At 37.5% G+C, this 23,156-nt stretch overlaps 1 protein-coding gene across 2 annotated transcripts in view; it reads left to right on the forward strand.

Annotated features, from left to right (window-relative positions):
- Positions 1 to 23,156, forward strand: part of ADK (adenosine kinase) — a 278,413-nt gene that overhangs the window by 12,920 nt on the left and 242,337 nt on the right. For both annotated transcript variants that reach the window (XM_082765066.1, XM_082765067.1), the window contains exons 2-3: positions 342 to 416; positions 18,240 to 18,293. In XM_082765066.1, the coding sequence (XP_082621192.1) occupies positions 342 to 416; positions 18,240 to 18,293 (129 nt within the window). The remainder of the gene's footprint in view (positions 1 to 341; positions 417 to 18,239; positions 18,294 to 23,156) is intronic.

The raw sequence follows: 23,156 nt of genomic DNA on the forward strand, positions 1-23,156 counted from the left end.
AAATTTATATAAACTGGTTTGAAGCTCCCCATACTTAAAATCTGGTATGGTAACCTGAATGCAATTCTTAAAATGACAGAATGTGGTTTTGTATGCTTTATATACTTGTGACTTCTTGTAGTCTGTATATAGATCACAATATTGCTGTAAGCTGGTTCATTCAAATTTGACTCTTGGTCTGTATGCCAGGTAAATGGTTGCTACTGCACTGGGAAAAATGCCTATCTTTTTGTTCCTCAGTTGTATTAAAGAAAAACTTTCCTCTCTAATAAAAGATAAAATAAAATAAATCTTCAATGTACTGTATTAAAGTAACTTTAAAATAATTGGTTCTCTTACAGTGAAAATGTCCTGTTTGGCATGGGAAATCCTCTGCTTGACATCTGTGCGGTTGTGGACAAGGACTTCCTTGACAAGTAAGTCTTGACTTCTTTCTTGACTTCTTTTCTCTCTCTCTCTCTTTTTTTTTTTTTTTTTTTTGGTCAGTTCTGTTTCCAGAATGATGCCTATAAAGAGGACTAAGTGCTTGTGTAATGCTAAGTTTACACTGACTTCTGAGGGATTTTTGGCTTTTTCTCAAAGAATATTTATTCCATCACTCATTTTATTGTTCTAGCCAGATGAAGTTGTGGTGGTGGTGTCAGCAAACAACTTCAGTGTTTCAGAATGTGTTTTTAGTATTATTTTTTTTTTCTCCTACCAATTATATATTCTGGTCTTTTAGTGTAATCTTTGGTTGGCTTTAATTGGAAGCAATCATGAATGTCAGTGCGATGTGGTTACCTGTTGTATAAATGTGCTGTTTTTAATATATTGTTACAGCACTCTTTTTCTCTTTCTTTGGTAATGAATTTGGGGGCAAATGACCCATTTCTGTAACAACAAGAAAAGTTATGCATGTGTACTTCAATTTTTAGATTTCATTTCAATTTATCAGTAAAGACCAGGACCACTGCTATCAGGAAGCCTGTTATCTTACTTAAGCCTAGTTGTTATGCTACCATCCATATAACCGTATCACTGAATTACTGTTTGTATATTCCTGGTAGTGTTGAGATTACTCATTCTCAGATCAGTTTATAGAGATGTGGCTCTTCCAGAGTTATAAAACGTAGTTGTTCTGTTAGATTCTTCAGCATGAGCTCAGTTTATTCCACTTTCAGCTGCTTTGTGTCTCTAGTTTTCAAGTGATAAGTCAGAAAGTTGATTTCGTCTTTCAAAGTGCTCTGCTCACTATTCTTTGTTTCATTTTAAAAATACTCTTTTTCTCTAGTCATTTTGTGTTTTTAATGGGAACACCGGATCAGGAATAAATTTCTAATCACTAAATAAATAACAGGTGCGGAGTTTGAATATGTATTGTCAGCCACAAAACTTTTGTTATGAAGCTTTATTAAACACAATAATCTATTTGTTTTGCAGCTGATATTTTTATCACTCAAATTTACGTATGCAAATTTGAGTCCTGTCAGACGAGTTAAACTATCTCCTGGAACATCATCTGCTTTGTGAGCAGTTCTTAACTGCCAAAATGCCTCTGTGGAGCACTGAATTATTTAAAGCAATAAGCAGTCCTCCAGCAGTTTCACAGGGGACCTGCAGACAGTGTGATAGCTCTGCTAATAACCTGGAAACTGGGAAGCTTGTCTATGCTCTTCTTACGTACCTGATTTTTCTTCTAGCTTCCTGTTTGTGAATGTGTGTGCATCGTTGTCCACTTAAAAAATGGACAAGCACACTTACTCCAAGTCCAACTGTGTTTGCAGTACTTCGTGAAGTAGGAATCAAATCCCATGCATCCTCAGACTGTGAGAGGAAATGAAGTAGCTAACCTAGGTATATTAGAAGTCCTAGAATTAAGTTTTTCAAATACTTCAGGGAGGTGGAAGAACACAAGTGTTTTGGGACTGCAAAGCACTTGACAGACACTGTTGATCATACCAGCCAAATTTCTGTTTTTCCTTGTCGAAGAAGGCATGCGGCCATCTCTAGCCCCACAGGGTTAGCTCTTGGTGTCTTGGCAACAATCGATCACTTCTGGAGTCTCTCACCTCGTCAGCTAGATGAGTGTTTCAGTGGGACCATGAGGCCAGCTGGGCTCTGACTTGAGAGTATGAAAAGAGGCTGTTCTGTTCCTCTCAGTCCGCTCTCCTCTCTTGTAAAACCACTCTTTTAAGAGTAAATACCTTTGTTCAGAATAAAGGGCTTGTTCTTGTGAGTTTAATCAACATCTTTTGTCAATGAAGTAAGAGAATGTTAAAATGAATCCTGCTAGCCAGATTATTTTTGTAACTTCTATTAATAAAATGGAAACAGTATAAGATGGTGTAGGAAGTCTCAAATAATCCTTTGAACAATATATAAACTGTGTACACACCATTTTATAAACAAACTTGAGAATAAACACATAATAGCAGTCCTACCACTGGCAGATGCAAAACAACTTGCTGCCATGCAATAATGGCTTGAAGAAATGAGCAGTGTTGGAGGGTTGGGTTTGTGTTTTTGCCTTGGGTTGTTAACATAGCCCTATCACTTTTCTTTCAAAGTTGAATTGTGGTTTCATCTGGACTTGGGCCGAAGTCTTCAGTATCTTGACAATTTTGGAAAGCTTTAAGCCTTTCATAGACTCTTTCTATGAGAGGTGGTCCTTAATTTATATCACAATAGAACTTGACTGTGTCAGTCAGTTTTTCAGACCGCAGCAGCAGTCTGGTATTACCTGAGCCAGGGAAATCACGGCCTCTGGCAGGGAGTTAGTTTTTTTTGATCTTATCTCTGGGGAGACAGTCTGAAAAGTTTAGCAATGTCTGTGGTACTACTGAAGGCTGGTGATATCCAAAACCACTTCAGATTCTGTTCACACAACTGGAGAGCAGTCTTTTGAAGCCCCACTTCCGTCCTCCCCCCTTTTTTCCTGAATATCTGCATGAAAGAAATATAGACGGATAGTTTTCTGCATGTCATTCTAATTTGGATTAACCCAATATTTTTTTTTTTTACCCCTTCACCATTTTTTTGGGGATATAGATACTTGATGAAAATGGAGATTTTTATGGGGGGGGGGGGGAAAGAAAAAAGGGGAGATGCTTTGTGGGTGAATTGTTGACTATAGCTATGTTAATCTGTGAAAGTAACTTTTATAAGAGGTGTTTATTAAAGCTTTCAGTGTAATTTGTTTACTAGATTCTACGTGTGACATTCAACAGAAATGAATCCTTTACCTATGGAATTTGTAACAGGCATTTAAGTATAACTTCATAGGATTTAATATGTCACATAGATGAAAGCAGACAAAGAAATTCTGTTTAACCTATACTCATGCTTTAAAACCACTTTCCAGAGAAACCCAGTACCTCTAACTTTTGGAAATGCTCCTATACCCTGCTGTTAGGAGATGGCATCTGTTTCATTGCTCTCCATAGAAGGAGCAGCACTCTTTAGCAGATAGGTAATTTTTAACATTTCCTTAACTATAGTTGAACTGTTTAGGTTATAGAGATCTGGTCATTATTTGTCATCTCAAGTGCACATCCAGCAGTTGTAAAGCACATGTTCACAGAATGGGAACCACAGCTGTGGACTTTGCTGCCAGATTTAGGTGAAAAATACAACTTTAAGCCTTTTCACCTTCATTAATGTGTTTAGTTTGACTTTGGGTACCTTGTCAACTCCCTAGGATGTGTTAGCAGGTATTTGCATTGCTTTAAGTTAGGGACTATATTACCTGCCCATACTATGCTGAAAGTATGGAAAGTACGTAGTACTTAAAGTACTTTAAAAAAAAACAAACAAAACAAAAAAAAAACACACAAACAACATATCGTCCCTGAAGATTTACCTTTTTAAAAAGTGTTTGCTATAATGTTCCATTGTTTAAATAATCATAGTGAAAGATCACTACTGAAAGGTAGGTGTTGTGTTGGCTCATTGGGTGGAGAAACTGAACAGCTGAGGGTTTTATTAGCTTCTGGTTTGAGTTGTATCTGTAGAACCCAATTTAGCTTATCTCGGGGTGTGAACATAAAACACTGTTGATAGTGTTGAGCTAAATTGCATCATCTGACTGCTGTTAAATTTCTTAAAAAAAAAAAATCAATGTTTGCTTACAAAAACATAAGGTACTGATGGCTGTCTTTAAAAGGACCTCTCTGTACCAATGGGCCTATAAATTTGGTAGCATGCCTGACAACTTAGAACTTTCTACAAGCCTGATAATTTTTCCTAGTGCGTTTAGTTAAATGTCTAGTTTAATTGAGAGAAAGATTTTAGTTAAGTTTCATTTGGGAAAAAGCTATATGAAAGCTCTACCTAAGACAGAGCTCTGACCAAGGAGTTGTGACACTTCCAGGGTACACTGAGCTTGAGCAATGATTCCAGAAGAGCTTTTAATTACTGATGTACCACTTATGTACCTGGAAGAGCCTGTAATTACTTGTGTACTTGTAAATAATATGAACATGTCCATGAATATGAAATAATCCCCTTCTTGACAACTCGTTAATGTATCGGGGTTTTCACTTCTTGTACTTGTTTGTAACTTCAAATTTATTTATTTTTTCTTCAGAAAAGTAATTTCATTACGTGTCAATAGAATATGAACAGTTCTTGGATTAATTGTTTTCTTTAGAATGACCTTGAGACATGAGTGACTGACATGTATGCAGTTTAGCTATATTTTTCACTTCACTCCCAAATAAAAACTTTGCTTAAAAAAACAAAGAGTTTGGGAATTGTGTTACAAGGCAAATACTGAAATACTGGAATTTTAAACCGGGTCTTTTTTTGTCTCCTCTAACCGTAACAAAGAATTAGCAGCAAACAGGGAACTGTAGGTGAAAGAGCTCCGTGAATGAAGTTGGTCTGTTTTTACTAGGCAGTAATAGTAAATGAAAGGACCCTTGCTGAAGATACCTTTGATAAAGCTGAGTTTCTCATTGAGGAACTAACATCGCTCTAAAATAAGATGGTGAAAGCTTCTCTTTGGAAGCAGGACTTGACATTTGTACTGAAGAAGACTTCATCTTGGTTTCCTAATCAGACACTTAAGATTGCTATTTGTTTAGAGTACAGTAGATAAAAATCATTTACTTGATAATGGTGATTGTTGCAGGGATTCGTGCTAATAACAGGATAATAAGATGTGATTCTAAGACTGTCTTCTATTCCCATCCTTCTTCTCCAAACCAAAATAGCCAACAGTATAGGAAAGGTACAATTTTTTTTTTTTTTCCCTGTTGTGGAAAGTAGTGAAAGTTTGATCCCTCGTGAATTGAAAAATAGAAAAATCCAGTTAAAATTAAAAAATAATTTGTCGTTTTTTTTAAAAACCTGTAGGTTAAGTTCATTTGTAACGGAATTGTCTCAAAAGACAGATTTTAAATGATAGCAGTTCTTAAGTGGTTGTCATGCCTTTTTTTAAATTTTAAAAAAAAAAAAAAAAAAAAAGCCAAACACACAAACTTGTTAGAATTAGGTTTTTCAGGAAATTGTAATGCACGTTGCTACTTGACTGGTCGTGCTTTGTCCAGGTCAGGCAGCACGCAGTCTCAGCAGCTTTTCTTCAGTGGTTGTATTGGGATGAGATAAATTCTGTCTTTCTGTTCTTGAAATTAAATATGTTGAACACTTCTTTTTTCATAACTTAGTATTTCATCAGGCTGCTCCTGAACAATGTATGAGCACCAGGTCAGTGTTAGCACTACTGCAGCCTGTGCTGTGAGGTACTTGGCTGCTGCGGGGCCCTGCTGCTGTGGTGCCAGGTCTGGCATCCCCACCTCCAGGCCTGCTCCAGCTGGGCTTGGCCTCCCTCCTGCCTCCTGGTACCTCTGGTTTCTGCCGTGGCCACAGGGACAGGGTGGAGGCAGCCTGCGCTCCCTTTAATTGCTAGTGTTCTTGTTTACCCCTGGCTGAGGGCTGGAGAAGGGTAAACCTGCCCTTGGAAACTTATTTGGCTTTATTTTTGGTGGGGCGGAACTTGGGGTATTCCAGGTTACTGGAGAAAGACGAAGTCAGCGTTGCAGACAAGATGTCGTGAAGCCTGAAGTTTCCTATTAAGTTTAGATGAAATGCAGAGCTGATGACCAAGATCTTCATTTCACGAACCCTTGGCTCTCACTTTCATAGTATACTAGAATATCTTGCTGAGCATTATGCTTTTTTTTTTTTTTTGATTGCTATCAAGAGATTTAATGATGAGTTCACCAGTTTCTGGTGTAGATGCTTGTGTTGTGTGTCATTAGATTATTAATTTGAAACTGTGCTGAACCCTGTAAAACAATGCTATATCTTTTAGGACAACTTGAAAATCGCTCTCAGAAAAGCTGTCTTTGCAAGTTGCATGAATTGATTCCAACAAATTGCCTTTGTTTTCCAGTTTTACTTTGAACTTGTGGTTTTATGTCTGCCTTGTCAGATAAAAACTAGGGAACTATGGCTGGAATGGCTGGAGAACTTTGTGATTATTTTTCCAGCTCACTCCAGTGATGTGTGTGTTCTTGTTTTGTTTTGCTTTGTTTTGTTTTTTTCCCCCCACTTGTCCTGAAGTGACAGTGATGTGAGAATCTGAGATGCACGTGACAAAGCATAAAGGGGGGAGCTTGACTGCCTGGTGTGACAAGCTGTAACAAGTGAGCAGTAACAAGGAGCTGCAGAAACTCTTCGGAACTTTTCAATGGAAGACCTCCCTCCAAATCTGCTGCTCCTTTTTTAGTTGCTACAACTTCCTTTTTGCAAGAGTGTGTTCCAGCTTGCTTCTTTGAAGCTAATTGTTTTTGAATAATGCTTATGATTTTGTTCTGTACAGCAGTACTAGGGAGCAACAGAACACAACTGTTGGTGTATGTGAGATACTGCTTAGATGTGTGTCTTGTATGTTTGCAATGAAATTCCAGTGTCTGTATTATTTTTTTATTTAGTTAGTAACGCCACAAGATGTGAGATGCTGGAGATCTGCTGGATATTGCCTATTTTTGTTGATTAAAAAAAAATTGTTGATTAAAAAATGAAAGGCTATTTTGCCAACCTTTGCAAAAGTTAACCTTTGCAAAATCCCTGACTATTTTCTCAGCAATTTTTGTGTCATATATGAGCTGAGGCAAACTATGTGTAGAGATTGCACCATTCAACATAATAAGTTGAGGTAAATCGCTTCAGCAGTTGCTAGCTTTTTATCATTTAGGAAGTGCCAGCTATTGGTTCCTACTTTGGCCGAGAACATACTGAGGTATAGCCGACATCTTCAAAGGTAGGACACTTAAAGTTTTGTATGTAAACTGGGGTTAAAAAACAAAACAAATAAAAAATGGACAAACAAAAAACAAACCAAAACAAATAATAATTTAAAACACAAACAAACAAAAAAACAATAAATCACTGCAAGAAGCCTAGCACCCTAGGGGGATATTCTGAATTTGAAACTTCTGCTGAGTCACAAAATTAGAAATATCCAAGCACCTTTTTCTACAACCAGCCCTGGGTCAAAATTGTTATTCAGTCGAAGCAGGAAGCTACTTTGGGCCGTGTGTGGCAGGAACCATCCAAATGCCTCGGTCCCTTTTTCCTCTGCCAGAATCCTGTGTGTCTGGGCCAGATACTGTGGCTGCAACTGTGGGTGAGATTTAAGATGCAAAACACAGTGGCAATGGCTAGAAGCAAAAGGGAGGAGCAGTTCTTCCCAGAAGCAGTAATTGCTGTTCCTGGTACCTCTGATCATCCCGTGGTAGAAGATTCCAAGAAGTTTCTCTCCAGCTGTTCACTGAGTCTCCATTTTGGTGTTGGCTCTTGCATTTTTTTTTTAAAGAATGAAAGTAAGATGTTAGCAGTAAAGAAACAAACCTTCCCTGCAATTTTTCACATGCTGTTTTTTCCCAATAAAACTAATGCTTTCTGTGGTTTGGCATGTTTTTTTTCAGCATAGCTGGAATTTCATAAAGCTGCAGTACTTGTGTCTCTAATTTACTGGGTACCCTCATCAATGTTTAAAAAGAAGTAAAATAAAATTAGACAAGGTGGATTAAGGGACATGAGGTACCCCAGGTACCTGACAGTTGTATGCTTAGAATTATGTACGCTGAACTATTCTGTAACAGGTGCCCAGGTGCCTCCACAGATGATAGAAGAGACCTGGCTGCTAAGCACAGCAAAAGCTGAGTGAGACTGCAGTGATACGGAGTTGGTGCTTTTGCCTAGTGTGACTGTAACAAATGTCTATAAAGTGGGATAAGTGTGTGTGTGTGTGTGGGGAGGGGGTACATCTTAAGCTATCTTTAAATAAATAAAATTTATACCAGAAAAAAGTGATATGTAAGACTGAGTCTTGCATATATTAGTTCTGTTACGGTCTCTAAATAAAGCTCTGCATTTTAAAGTATGATATACCAGTCTTGCTGTGTCACTATGAATAATGAAAAGGTGAATTCTTAGTATTTTTGACAGCAGAAAGTGATAAAGATTAATCAAAATTTGATATAATCTCAGTACTTTTAGTATCCTCCTGTTTGGAGGATTTTATTGCTTGAAAGTAATATTATTGCCTGACTTAGTGGTTTATGAGTTCATCAATGGACAGAAGTTTTTTTTTTTCCTGCATCTGACTGATTTTTCTTGATGAGGCATTTTTTAATTTGTGCTACAGATATTAAAGTAACTGTGTGTTTTTTTTGTTGTTTTGTTTTGTTTTGTTTTGTTTTTTCCTTTAGCGATGGAGACAGAACATATCTATGGGGGCAAAGCTGTGATTCAGTTACCAAATGTGTTGTAGTTGATGGATCCCAAGAGTTGCTTTATAGGTGTTGTGTTTACTGCCTTTGTTAGTTTTGTCTAAAGCACTAACCTGTACTTTACTGTAGAAATAGAGCCTATTGAACTTCATCATGATACCTAATGAGAATTGTTTTACAAGTGTGCATCCTTGTTAGAAAAACAAGGTGAAGGCTTCATTTTCAAGCGTGAAGAAGCTCACTTGAGCTCAGTGTTATTCATATAGGACATTCAGCGAGTCTTTATTTAGAAGAAATCATTAAAATAATCTATAGATCTACTCATCAGAATCTCAGGGTCACCTCCACGACCACATGACTGTCCTCCCCAAATGATATTTTGCTATAATCTCCTTGTCAAGAAGAAGAGCTAATGCAGCAGCAAGGTATCCAGGGAATTTCAGTACTAGTGCTGGTAAGATCTGTTGTAGAACTAGTACAAACTAATTCCAGTGATACATTTATAAAGTGATAATAAGTAATTGTGGCGATCTAGAAGAGAACTGGAACCCTGCAGATTATTATTGTTTAGATTAGATTGTATGTATTACTTTTGTTAATTTTTTATGAGTTTTTACGTAAATGAAATTTTAATGCAAGATTGTGAAAACTGGTTTATTGATGAACTAATTTTGATTATAAACACAAGCCACTGTTTATTTCTGGTTGAAGAAAATCAGTATGGAAAGGCTAGATTATGTCTGAGCAAAAATAATGAAAAAAAATGTGACTAAAATATGGTTTAAATACTGAATGCTCAATGGGATAGTATTAAAAGAATACATTGAAGAGTTCAGTCTATAAAAAGAACAGCCTAGACTTTTACGCAAATTCAGATAATATTTTATTTCTTAATGAAATTACTGAAGGTCAACCAAAAATATTTTCTACCAATGTTATGAGTACTCTGAGCATCCAGAGTAATGATTTCACAAAAAAAAAAAAAGAAAAGGTGTGAAGTGTGGTGACTGGCTTCAGAAAAGACACTTGCCATCAGATATTTCAAAAATGATTACTGCAAAAAACATTTTTCTTTATATACTCAGTGCTTAGAGACTGTAAATTTTTAGCACACCCATTTATAGTTAAGAAAACCATTTTGACAAGGTCCCTGCTATATGCTTAAGTCCAAAGTGATAGGGCTGACCCTATTAAATGATCATAGTTTTCTGCATTCTGGTGATTAATAGGCTTTGGACTTTCCTGGCTTTCTTAATCCCTTTTAATCATTTAAACCTATTATTGTTTTGACTTCAATTTCAAAAGCCCTTTAAATCTGTCTTACAATATTAATAGCTACTTAAAGTCCCGATTTGCAAACATACTATCAGTAGGGAGTCTATTTTGCTGCAGTGAATAATTTAAAAGCAGCTATTTAGGAAAAAGTTTGATTGGGGGAGATGGGGAGGCAACAAAGAAAAAAAAATAACAGAAAAGCTATACCTAGTATTTTTTATATTTAAAATAGTGATCATATCCATGCAGGAAAATTGTGGGGTAAAAAACACTTATAATTGTATTATAGTGCAGTGGGTATTCTTCTTCCAGGGTTTAGGAGTGTAATTTGAAATTAATTGTGTTTGAAACTTAAATCCATCTTTCATTTTCATAGTAAGTGTGGTATTTAAAAAAAGAAAAAAGAAAATCTTTCTGCTGGTATTCTTAGGATCTCTTTCACCCGGAAATTCCACAAGTTTTATTCTGAAAAACAGATGTTTATCTAGGATGTGATGCAGCTGAATATGACTACAGTCATAGTACGTCGGAACTGAGAAAAACATAGTGATGAAAAATGAAAACACCAGCACCTCTTCCTTGGGTTTTCAAGGATGTGGCTTCATTTTCTCAGCACTCATGTGCCCATTCCGGTATCTGTGCTTGAAGTCTGGAACATCTTAGAAATGGAACAGCCAAAATCTGTGGTTTGAGTTGCAGTTAAACTCCTCCTGAAGATACTTTGTTAGTCAGTGTTTTCTGCCAGTAGAGTGCTACACGCTCTTTTTCCCAGCTGGTGTTGATTCAGTGTCATTGGTAACAACGAAAAAGGCATTTATTTCCAATGCTCTGCAGGCAGAAGTATCTTAACTTTCCTTGATGATTTTTTTGTGTGTGTCTTTCCCGCTATCACTAGCGTGTGCTATACTCTGATCTACTTTTCTTCCCAATTTAAATGCTTTAGATAGATCCTCTGTTCAGGAATGTAAGGGGACAGAAGAATTACTGAGGCTGACCACTCACTCTGTTGATCTGCTGTTCTTTATTGTTCTGTTTGCTCTGCCCTATTTCTATATTCAACCAGTTCATTGATGTCTTGACCAGTTGACATAAGGTGGAAGCTCACGTTGACTTAGTTGCAGATTATGGCATCTGATGTATCCCACCCACCCCCAAATTACTGCTCTGTGAGACGTGCGTTATCCCTGCCCATATTCTTATTTTCATTTACCTGCTTGACTCTGCATTTGTGTTTTAAAGTTACGTGTGAATGGGTTTGCCTTGCTGCCTGCTAGAATGGTCTGTTGTCACTGCATGCCCTTGCCAGTTTGATGTCATCTGTGGATTTCATCAGCACTTAATGCATTTAACTCCAGGTCACGCCTAGATGTGTGGCATGGTGCTGGGTCGAGTGCTGACCCCTGATGAAGTCAGCCGAGATGTGCAATCTCTTACATCCCCAGTACTTCACTAAAGGAATGTCTGAAAAACCTTTTAGGCAGTCTTCTCTTTTGTTAGTGTAAGTGGACTATTGCAAGACTGAGATTTTTTCAGAGGCAGGTTTTTGTTGAGATTGTGTTGCTGTCATACAAACCCTTTGAATCTTTCTGTTTCTCAAGGAAATGTTTCTGGACTTGTGTTTTGTTTGGTGACAAAGCAATATCTTTTCAGAAAGAACCCCTTCTGAAATTGTATAACCCGTGTAAGGTCATCCTAGAGTAACAGCGGTTGGTGATCAGCTGTCGTTGGAGGACAGAAATCAGTGTTGAAAGGGTGCCTGGTCTGCAGTCGACTCGAGGCCAAGAGAAGCATGTGAAGGGATAGGTGGGGGAAGCCGTGCTGTTACAAGAGAGGTCAGATGGGAGAGGTGGTGAAGCTGGGAGAAGACAGCAAAGTAACAGGGAGGGGTTTGGAAGGGCGGGGAGGATCAAAAGCAGATGTATCACCCTGTGACAGAAGAAAAGCAGTGCAAGTCAGGCAAGAGACGGTGACTGTGGATATGAATCAAAGCTCTTCATTGGGGAGCTCTGTGGGGAAAGAATGATGTTTTAAAACAAATATTTGGACTAGGTTGTATGTGCCAATGACACACAACTTTAATTTTGGTTTAGCTGTTTGTGTCTGGTCCACGATGAATTTGGCTGCTGAATTTGTGCATAAGGTCTGGTCTGGCTTGTGCTTTTTTGTTTTCATCTGGCTTTAGAAAATGCATAGCCGCTGGAATTTGAGTTAGCCAGTCGAATGTGATGATCCAAACAAATGCAAGTCATGCTGCTTGTGCTCCTTGTTTTTGTATGTGAAAAGGTTTACCAGGCTAATCAGTAGATTGAGGCTACATGAAGCATTATTGAAACTCGTAATCAACTATAGCATTGTCAAAAATGCAGAAATACTGCCTTGCTCTGAGTAGCATTTTACTGCCATTGGAAAAGCAATTCACTTACTGTCTTCTGAGCTCTGTGTAGATTGAGTCAGAAGAAATGGAGTTAGCAGTTAGGGCATCGTTAGTCATCTTATGTAATAAATTCCAGAAGGAAATTAATAAAAAGGCTGACATCCTGTACCTGTCCCCCCAGACATCTCATCAGCTAAATATTCTGGGAGATTGGGTTTATTTTGTGCACTGGTCTGTAAATGCTTGGTAAGATAGTGTGACAGCAGGTTCACATGTGGCTGTGCTTCTAACCTGGACGAGCTGGTGGGATGTGCTAACAGCCTTTGGTGAAAAGCAAGCAATGCGGACTGAAGAAGGATGTGTAAGCACCAGTGTCCCGCTGGCTGGCTGGCCTCGTTTTAGAGGATGAATTATTAAGAAAAACCACCAGAAGAAGGACTGCATTTCTGTTTTTAGAACAGTGAAAGTAGCTTTAACATCACTTGAAAGCTGAAACAGCGTAACTGCTGAATCATTCTTATGGAAATGCGTTCTGACTGATCTGAAGTGCAGGAAGGTTGCTCAAGGCCTCAGGGGTTTTTACTGGCTTTGTTGAGAACTTATGAAGAAATGCATCTGCAAAGCTCTGCCTTAAAAAAAAGGTCTCTTCTTTTATTGATGAGACATAGCCTGCTATAGCGTGATTCTTGTCGAGTTCACACAACCAAGAAGCTTTGGGTTTCTGGCAGAGAAATCACTTAGTTGCTTTTTTTGGTGACCTTTTTTGTGAATTTCATTTCAGAAATGTACCATTTCGTGAATTCCATTGTAATCAATCTGGGAAACAGTTAAAATAACTGCAGCAAAGCCTGTCAGGTACAGTGAGCTGATGGAACAGCAAAGCTGTCATTGGATCATTGAAAGGGGAGCCAGGATAGTCAGAGCCATGGATGGTGGCAAGGTTCATGTTTATTATTCATCAAACAAGGCAGAGGAATGACTGCACAGGTGTCTATGTTCAGAGCTTCCTAGAATGCCTTACTGTTTTTGTATTGTTCAAATAACTTACATATTTTTTCATGCTGGCTACTCACATTGACAGGTAATGCAAAAAAAAAAAAATCCTTTTATCTGTAGCTTCTTGTTCCTGCACAAGTATTCATGAAAGTATTCATGAAAATATTACTTGGATATGTGTGTGTGTATGGATGTATAAGTTTTGTGTACTTCCTTGTTTCTGGCTAGTCTATGTGATAGAGTTCTTGACTCTTCTGGCCCAAGCAGCAGTGTATATCCATGCTGATTTTTTATTTTGAACTCTGTGCAATTTTCAGCTATTCTTTTTTCTTTATTTTTTCCTGGCTGATGGATTCAAGTCAGAGGAAATTTCAAAAGGGAAGTGAATTTTGAAGCAAGGATGTTGTATTGTAACTTTTAAAACCTGTTTAATCATCACCAGTCATAAGTTTTTGCCTTAGGACAGGTGAGTTTTACCAGCCCTTCAGGAAAGTCTGGTACGTAGAACAGATCAGAACTTGATATTCACTTTAAGTTTTTCACTTGTACATATTTAGCGTATGCTTTTTTTTTTTTCTTTTTAATTTGGTTAAGGCTTTGTAAAATTGAATGCTGCATGAAGGGGAACATGCCTTACAGCTGTTTGTTAAATTAAGAGCTTTTTTGCAAAAATGCTGACTAAAGTTCATGGGCATTAGTTTCCATACCTGTCATATTAGGAGAAATAATAAAAAAAAAAAAAAAAAAAGTGAGTCATAGGATTGCTGTTTCAGAAGGATTTTTAAAGTGCATTGAACAAGTCAGAGCTGAGCTCACAGGTTCTAGTGTGCTTTTTTTTTTTTTTTTTTTAAGACATTTCATAAAATTATATCTCTGTAAAAACTGGAGATGATAATTTTGTATGTAAGTGCTGGGAAAGTCATATACTTACAAGAGTAGAAATGAGTGAAAAATATGTATGCTTCATAGTTTTGATTTTTGTTTTTCCTTTTGGTAGCACCATAACCAACTGTTGGCCAGAGTTGTATATCTAGCTGTTACATACATAAAACTCTTCCAAGTGGCCTTAGCATTTTTATAGAGTATATTTAACTATATGTACCTCCATATTTCCTTAATGTTATTCCGCCTCCATATAATGTCTGTCCTCAGTGTCTGCGATAATCTTTTAGTCTTTGCCTCTGCTACTTTATTTTCAGGCTTGTTGAAAGAGAAAATATTTAAAATTAATGTAGTATTGTTTGGGGGTGGGGGTTAATTTTGATATTGTTATGTATATATCTGTGCGCATACATTAAACTTGGCTCTAGAAATGTGAAATGTAGGAAGGGAGGAAATATCCCATCCCCAAGTTCCCATCTGAATAACTGTAAACAAATGGGAGAAGAAAGGTTGAGAGATTTGGGAACACCAGTTTGGGAAGGTGAGAACATGCTTTATTACTAAATTCCAATAAATTCAAGCTTCTTTCATTGAAATGCATCTCTGGTTTATTAATAGTATGGAGTGAAGGAGTTACGGCCTAACGGGAGGTATTCGGATCACCTTGCCTAGCAGGCTGGTGTGGACATCCTTTGTCATTACTCCCCACTGAAGGCAGAGAGATGCTTTTCCAGAGATTCAGTTGGAGTTGGCTCTGGGTTTCTGGATGGAATTTAGGGGGGGTTAGCTTGCACGCTTCTCCTGATAATTTCAGTGCCTGAACGTGCCTCTTTGTAACCAAGTTAGAAAGAATGCCATTTAAAGTACAGAAAAATAATAGCTCCAAACCAGAAGAAGGTCGTGTGAGGGGCTGTGAAACTCCTCATTTAAACTGAGGCTAGAGGATGGATGATAAAACAGTGATCTGACAGCCTATGGTTGCAAATGCATTCCTTGAGCTTTGATCAGAATGGGGTGTGCTGGAGAGACTATGGTGGAGCATAAGAAATTCCCTAAGGAACCAAGTAGGGGGACAAAGCTAATGCTTCCTAAAGTGGAGGCTTCACCCAAGGTAAAGCCAGCAGACTGTCCGACTGCCTGGAATAGTTGCTTGCAGAGTGCACAGGCTGGGCTGTGTGTATCTGGCCAGGCAGCTGAGCTGGCTTGGTGGAAGCTTGCAGCTGTGCGGGGTGATAGCGCTGTGCTGGGGGGCTCTGTCTGCCCCTCGGCATGCCTGCGTGCAGCTGCCCTCTGGGCACGGGTGGCTGGAAGGTTGGCTATTCTTTCAGTAGATTAAATGTTCCTGAAGGACATCAGGAAGCGCTTTAAAATATCATTTTTGAAATGTACTAGAGTTTGTTTTGACATTTACCTGCAATCTTTCTGTAGAACATTACAGATTCTTATTATTTTGAAATAGTCTTCTGAGCAGCGATGAAGAAACTATTAGTGGTTTGAACTTTTCTTAAATTGGTATTGGATAGTCAAAATTAATAATCAGTATTTAATATGCTAGGATGTATTAAGCTTAAGTTTCCTCTGTTTTCTGCCCAGTGAGATTTCAAGTTGTGGTCCCTTCAGCTCCTTTGCCCACTTCTGAAGCATATTTGCTTCTGTTTCTAGTTTAATAGTAGAACTGTAAATGTGGAATACATTTGCAGTGTGTTGTTTCAGTTGCTTAAATAGTTCAAAATGTCCTAAGTTATTTAAAATGTTCAGATTACGTATCTTTAACCTCAATTTTGCATTTTTGCCTCGACTCTTAAATTTTTTTTTTAGAAATCTGGGGGAGATAAATTCTTCCAAATCTAACCTTCATCAGTTAGGGAAAGCCAACTGGTACTTATCAATCTTGCCTACGAAACACATGTTGGCAAACATTATGTAAGCTGTTCACTGTGCTAGTTGCACACTTACATTTATTAAATACTTCAGCTGCGTATGAAATGTAATATGCATCCTGTCTTAGTGCAGAAAGTACTAATGAAAGTGTGACTTCTACAAGCATGCCCATTTTGTGGGAAACTCCCTGACGTGTAGCTGTCATCAAAGCAGTATCTTCAGGAGGCAAGGAGGAATATTGGAGAAACAAACAAAAAAGGAACATTTTCATGGTACCCCAGATCAAGCCCCACACCTGTTCAGCAGCGTTCCCCTCTGCTGTACAGCTTCTGCTGTAGCTTGCTTAACAAAGCAAGTAAGTAGTCAGTCAGGCATGGCTGTCTGTGGCAGGTCAATCCTTTTGCCAAACAACCCGATTGCATTTTAAGGCTGCGGGCTGCAGAAGTTAGTCCTTGGACTTCTGACAGATGTTCCTTTGGAATGTCATGAGAGCTGTCGTCTTCTTCTCTGATGTATTACTATTTGCAATCAATAAAATGCTTAAGGCATGACAAGCAGCGATCTTCAGAAGGGTGCAGTAGTGTTATGAAGCGTTGGGCCAGACCTCGGCCATTAAAGAAAAAGGGTCTAACACTATTCACTAAGGAAAACATTGATCTGTAAGGTCACAACAGTTCAAAATTTGTGGCTTAAGGAGTGAAATAGTGGTAAACTGTAAAGAAGATGCAGCAGTTAAAGCAGGTGGCCTGCATCTGTTATTGGACAGCGCGTTGTGTAGTCTGCTCTGAGTCAAATGCAAACACTGCATTTAGAAGGCAAATGTGGAGGGGCTCCTCTGTACCCTGGTTAGAAGGAACTCCATGAAGGGTTGAGTAGCAAGGTGGATAAATAGATGCAAGTCAGCAGGATGCTCTGGGAAATAACCAAAGGCAGTGTCTGGGTATGTAAACAGGAAAAAATGGGTCAGGTTGTTGGTGTCTTCTATGTTTGAATGCGGCACTGGTGAGCTTGAGAATGTGTCCGGGGTTGATGCTTGCATTTTAAATCAATTCTGGAAAAAAACACACACACAGCAGTTTCAGAGAATATAATCAGAAAATGATATAAAGAAAATTTTATCTGTTTATCTCAAACAACAATCAATATGAGGGATAGCTTGCTTGTAGTTAGTGGCCAGAATCTTTGCTCAGAAGGAGTAATGTGTAGCTCTGCACTTGATGGCAGAATGGAACAAAAGCAGAGACACAGAGGCGATGGAGAGCTCCTTTATTCTGAAGCATGAGCAGTTACTGTTTGCAGAATTATCAAAAACATTCTTTACTTGTAGCTGCTTCCATTATATCCATTACATATGGGGGCAGCCCCACATTGTAGTTAGATCTGTGGAATATTTTGAGAGGGCAAAAGACTTTTTTTCTGAGACGCAGCACAAGCAAGGTCACTTTTTAAAGGTTTTTCAAAGTGACTGACAGTGTAGCCTGCAGCAGGACTAGCAGTGGCCCGTGCTGGGGAGGCCAGCTTCTCTTCTTCTTTGGATTAACAGTGCAGGCAACCCATCCTCTGAAACTGCCTGCTAGCTCAAGCTAGCAAAGGAGGCTTCCTTCTCTCCTGCTCTCCTTTTCATCAGAGGTTTCCTAAGTGGACTGCAGATATTTTCCTCATAAATAGCCTGTTAAAATATATTTGTGTGTACATATTTCTTTTAACTACAAAATGTTTTAGGTATTGATATAATACTTTGATTTACTTAAGAGGGGAACATTGCAGCTAGTTTTAGTGTTTATGTTGTCTGTAATCCTCAGAAACATGTTCTGCCAGATTGAAATTTTGAGATCAGTGGATAGTTTCGATATGAAGTGCAATGATCTTTTGATATGTAGTCAGTCCAAGTGTCTGGTCTTATCTGAAGCTGGGATAAAAGCAAAACTTTTGAGTGATAATAAATTTACTTTAAGAAACATCTAAAATTTTCTTTAGAAAACTTTGTTCTTGCAGTATCAGAGTTGTCTGAATCATTAAATATCACATAGTATGATAATTTGCTATTTTAAAGCTATATTTTATAGCTAAGTTCTCAAGTGAATAATTGTTCTTTGTTTCTTATTTTCAAGGTATGGGCTGAAGCCAAATGACCAAATTCTGGCAGAGGAGAAGCACAAAGAACTGTAAGCCTTTTATAGTGATATACATGCCTGTTATACGTATTTACTTTTCTGTGTGTCTACATACCTTGTTATTAAAGACCTGAAACAGAAATCTTTTGTTTTCAGAAGTAGCTTCCATGCTTCAGTCTACTGCAAATTATAACATATGTCTAGAAATGCATTGAGTTTCTAAAAAGCAAGAAACAAACAAACAAAAAAAAAACACAATCAATTCATTCTTGAATAATTATGTTCTTAACTGCAGTTCATATACACACAATTTAAATTTTGTACTGTTAATCCTAGTCAATGTCTTTTTTATAGAATTGGTTACACTAACAGTTACTGACTTCCTGCAGTATATCCGTGTATAACTGAAGAAAATATTTGTTTAGCAGAAATTGGATGGAAGACTTTTTTCAGGTTTGGTGTTGACTCACTATTTAAATTTGCCTGGCTGTGTGATGTTATGGCCATCCCCACCTTTGCAAATTGTCAGCACAGTCTGGCTGTGGTTTGTAACGTAGTGAAGAGTCACCAGAGCCCTGTCAGTTGTATTGAAACCTAACTTTAATTGTACTGATTGCCTGTTTTGGCTAATCTGATTTTTGTAGCCTAAAATTACTGTTCCTTGAGGAAAAAAAATAATTTGTTTTTGAATGGATCATTCTTTTGTCTTGTAGGAGAGTGGCCATGCCATTGGTAGCTTAATGAAGCATTTTAATAACAATATCTTTCATGATTTTTATCCCTCATTAAAGAGGTGCCCAAACCGAAGAAGGTGGAAGTTCAGATTTATTACAATTTTAAGTAATCTCTCATGTTCAGGCATAATAATCCTTCCTTTTTATTTTGACACAATAGTTATTAAAATATAGAAGCTCTACATTTGAGTTGGAAGCAGACACTGCATTCTGTGTCTTAAGTATGTGGACATTTATTTGGAAAACTATTTTGTACCAGTACATATTGCATCTAGTTATAGTCTAGGTGATATATAGACAGGGAAAGATGGATTCTGAGCCTGGATTTTGTCAACTCTTGTTTCTTTTTCCCAGTTACGGTAAGTTTTAAAACATATACTGAAGTTCTTGAAGTTACTGACTTGTGAACTATATACATGTTTTGAAAGGGAAGGGAGACTTGTTAGAGCTTGACATGCTTTATTTAATAACTGATTCATTTAATCTTAGTCACTATATTAAAAGTAATCACGAAACAAAAGATGGCCCAGTTGGAACATTCCTGCTCATTTGTACATTTAAGCATACAGGTTATGTAAGGTCAATATTGTAATATTTGTATTTCAGAGTTTATTTAAATTATGAGGAACTTTAAGAAAAATAATGCAAAGTAGTTGTCATTTCTATTACTGATGTTTTTAATATCTGCATGTTACTACCACTGGCTGAAGAGCTATGCTCAGTGCACGCAGTCCAATATTCTTGCCTCATTCACTCAGTGAAGAGTGAATGCTCTGAAGAACATTCTATTTCAATGCCCTCTCTGCCATCCCTCAAGTCTGTATTATATAACTGCTTTTTTGAAGATCGTTTGTATGAAAGACTGTAGAAAACGCTTTACTTATCAACATTATTTTATTTATTCAGGGCCTCTTAAAACACTCTTACAGTCATTACAGAGAAGTCATATATCCAAATGAAATATAGCTATTCAGGATTCACTTACATATTTCTGCCCTTAGCATCAAGATGGTAGGGGATTTGTTCCCTTTTGTGTGCATCTTTATGCTTAGATACAAGAAACAAATTTTTTAAACTTCCAGCCCTTGCACCCAATTGTCTTTTTCTGTTATTACATTACCAGAATTTTATATTATTTCATAATACTCCCAAAAAACTGCTAAGTAGTTTATCCATATGTAAGATGAGGTAGCTGTTTGAGAGGAATTAGTATTTATAGCTGTCAGATTTTTCCATGTTAAACGTTTTAATATTTCTCAGTAAGGTCATAGTTACCAAACAGTAAAAATGTCTTCTGGTAATTAACATTTAATTCCTTTGGGAAAAAAATAACTGTGTGCTAAAAGCATTAGTGATTGAATTACTAGCCAAATAAAATTTCCATGTTCTTTCTGCAGATGGAACAAGACATTTAACTTATATTTATACATCATGGTAATGTACCTGTGACATTAAAATGGCCAGAGCTCCAGGCAAAAGACAAGCAACAGCAGTTGCCTTTGATCAGTAGATAAGATTGGTTTTATGTAGAACACTGATAATAGAGCATTGGTAATAGAGCATAATTATGATTAAATATGCTAGACCATTTAAAAACTATACCAACTGGAAGTACCGAAAGTACTAGCAAGTTCGGGGGCTAGGCAGAAGTTAAATGACATGCAGGTCTGTGTTTTGGACAGTACAAGTTGTACTGTGTACACAAGTTTTATTTGCACAACAGATACTGATTAAACAATGTTTTGATGTGCGGTATTTCATTTGAAGTAGTTTAAACATACTGAAATCCTGTCCGATCTCTCTAAGTATGTTGCATGTTACTTAATTGCATATTACCTACTGATATCTTTAAAGCATGTTCACTTCTTAAATGGAGTTAATTAAAAAGCAAACTCAATAAAACTACCGTTCTGTGTGAATCTGCTGCAACAGATCCTTTCTTGAGCTTTTCATTGTTATCACTCCAGTAGCTCCTGAGAGGATCTGTGTCCTGTTGGTTATAATGAAGGAGTTGGAACAGGCTTTTGCCATTGACCTTGGCATCTTCTATGTGGTTGGATACTTAACCAGGGAAAAACTCTGGTAGGTCAGTGTCACCTTGTGTCAGGACAGACCTTTAGGACTTCTCCAAATTGCTGTGTGCTGTTCTGCCTGGACTGTGTTAACCATAAAGTACAGAACAGGTTAAAGAAGGTTGGACCTCAGAGCACTTGCAGTCCTTCAGTTGTCTGATTTGACTTACAGATGAGTCATTAGCTACTTAATTACCCTTTCCTGATATTTAGAAAGATGTTTTTTATTTAAAAGAAATCCCAGTTGTAGGGAGTGGTGCAAGATAAAGTACCATTAGGGTAATTGTTGCTGATTTATTTATAGACTTATTCTTCAGTTCCATGCCCTTTTACTAAGGTGTTCTGAATCTGTCCTAATGCTTTAGAAGTCAGCGTAAAGAGGAGTTGCTTAGACTCTCTGTATTTTTTTTTTTTTGGTGCCCAAATTCCTCTGCTTGAAATATTTTAACTTCAAGTCTTTGAAATATCGGCAGCTTTTATATTGACTTACCTAGTAAAGAAGAATTCTTTGGCATTCACCTAACAGAACCGTGATTTTCTGACCATCAGATGTCCTTCAGTTTCTTAGCAGTCACTTCTGTGTAGCTGTTCCTAATGAAAAAGTAATTTTTTTTCAAAAATTAGTGTCGTACCTCCAGAGATAATTGGGCCAGTTACAGCTTGACTTGGCTTGATCCTGTTGTCCTTGAATCTTAGCTATCTAGAGAGGTAAGTACAGCCACTAAGAGAGAGTGGAGTTGGTTTACAGGCATCATACTAAACTTCTATTTTAAGAGCTAAGGTATGAAAGATCACTTTTTTTTTTTTTCCTGCTTCTAATTCACTTGTACTGCAACAGCCATGTAAAATGACCGTTTGTTTTCATTAGTGTATTTTTTTTTTTTGTATCTGATAGAAATTTGGTAGCGCTGAAGTTACAAATAGATGCATATATGTTATTTTTGGAGTCCAGCTGGAATTGTCTAAACCGTTCTGCTGCCCCCCTGTCAGCTCTGAATGCACACGAGGTGGAGGTCACTGTCCTGTGGCTCAGCCAGGGAATGGAACGCGTAGAGGCTCTTCAGCCAGTTTTGTTATAAAATTAGAAGATTAGTTCAAAACATCTTAACTGATGAGCAAGCCAAACATGTTGACTTTTGTAGTAAATCAAGTGAGCCATCATCTTTGTTTTCACTGGCTCATCTGTGATGTTGGTTATCTGCAGTGAGAATAGCAGACAGGGGAAATAGTAATATCTTCAGTTTGCGTGGGTGAAGAGATGTCCGTGTGATGTTTACAACATCCCACAAAACAACTAAACCCACTTAACTCTGAGGGAAAAAAAAAATAATTCCATCTTGTAAGGTTGCTGAGGAAACTTGGACTAAATATGGTTGGTGGGACCTTAATGTTGCATACTTTTCTCCCTCTGAGAACAATAAATAAATACAGACTCTGAGAGAAATGGAAATGCTTTTCTTAACCCTTTGTATAGTCCTTACAAGAGTTGCTCCTATTTTAAATTCTCAGAGTTGGACTCAATGACTTCAACTGAAGGTCATGTTGACTTGTGTGCGTTTGTTGTTTCAGCTGATTTTTTTTTAATTTCTTTTGACTATAGTTCCACATCAAAAGTTTTCAAAGAGAATAAATTGAAGCTAACTGCAGCAAGTGATGGGATGTAGCTTGTATCTTGTCTTGATATTAAAACAGATTTTTTTCTATTTGTTTTCCGAATCCCCAATCTGACTAGAAATACAGAGCCCATTTTCATTGGCATTAGTTGGCAAGGGTGGTCTATATTTTGTTTTGAACTTGGTAATGTGAATAGGCAACTAAAGTATACTTATTATGAGACATCAAAGTCTCTTGTAAGTGCTGTGTGGAATTTAGTGATAGCACGGAGTCTGTAAGCAGTGCTCCATGATGCTTAGTTTAAGATTGCTTTGGCTGCTGGTTATATGATGTTATAGGCTGTTTTGTTTAAATGATTTTAGCCATGGCTGAACGCTTTTTTTTTTTTTGGATGTTAGTTCAAGGGGAAAGAAGGAAATGTGGGACTTGTTTTGCACTCCACAATTAGCTTTGTTTTCATAACTTATCTTTTTACAGAGATAAAGATCACCAAA

The sequence above is a fragment of the Aythya marila genome (assembly GCF_965140915.1).
Source record: "Aythya marila genome assembly, chromosome: 7".
NCBI classification, from domain to species: Eukaryota; Metazoa; Chordata; class Aves; order Anseriformes; family Anatidae; genus Aythya; species Aythya marila.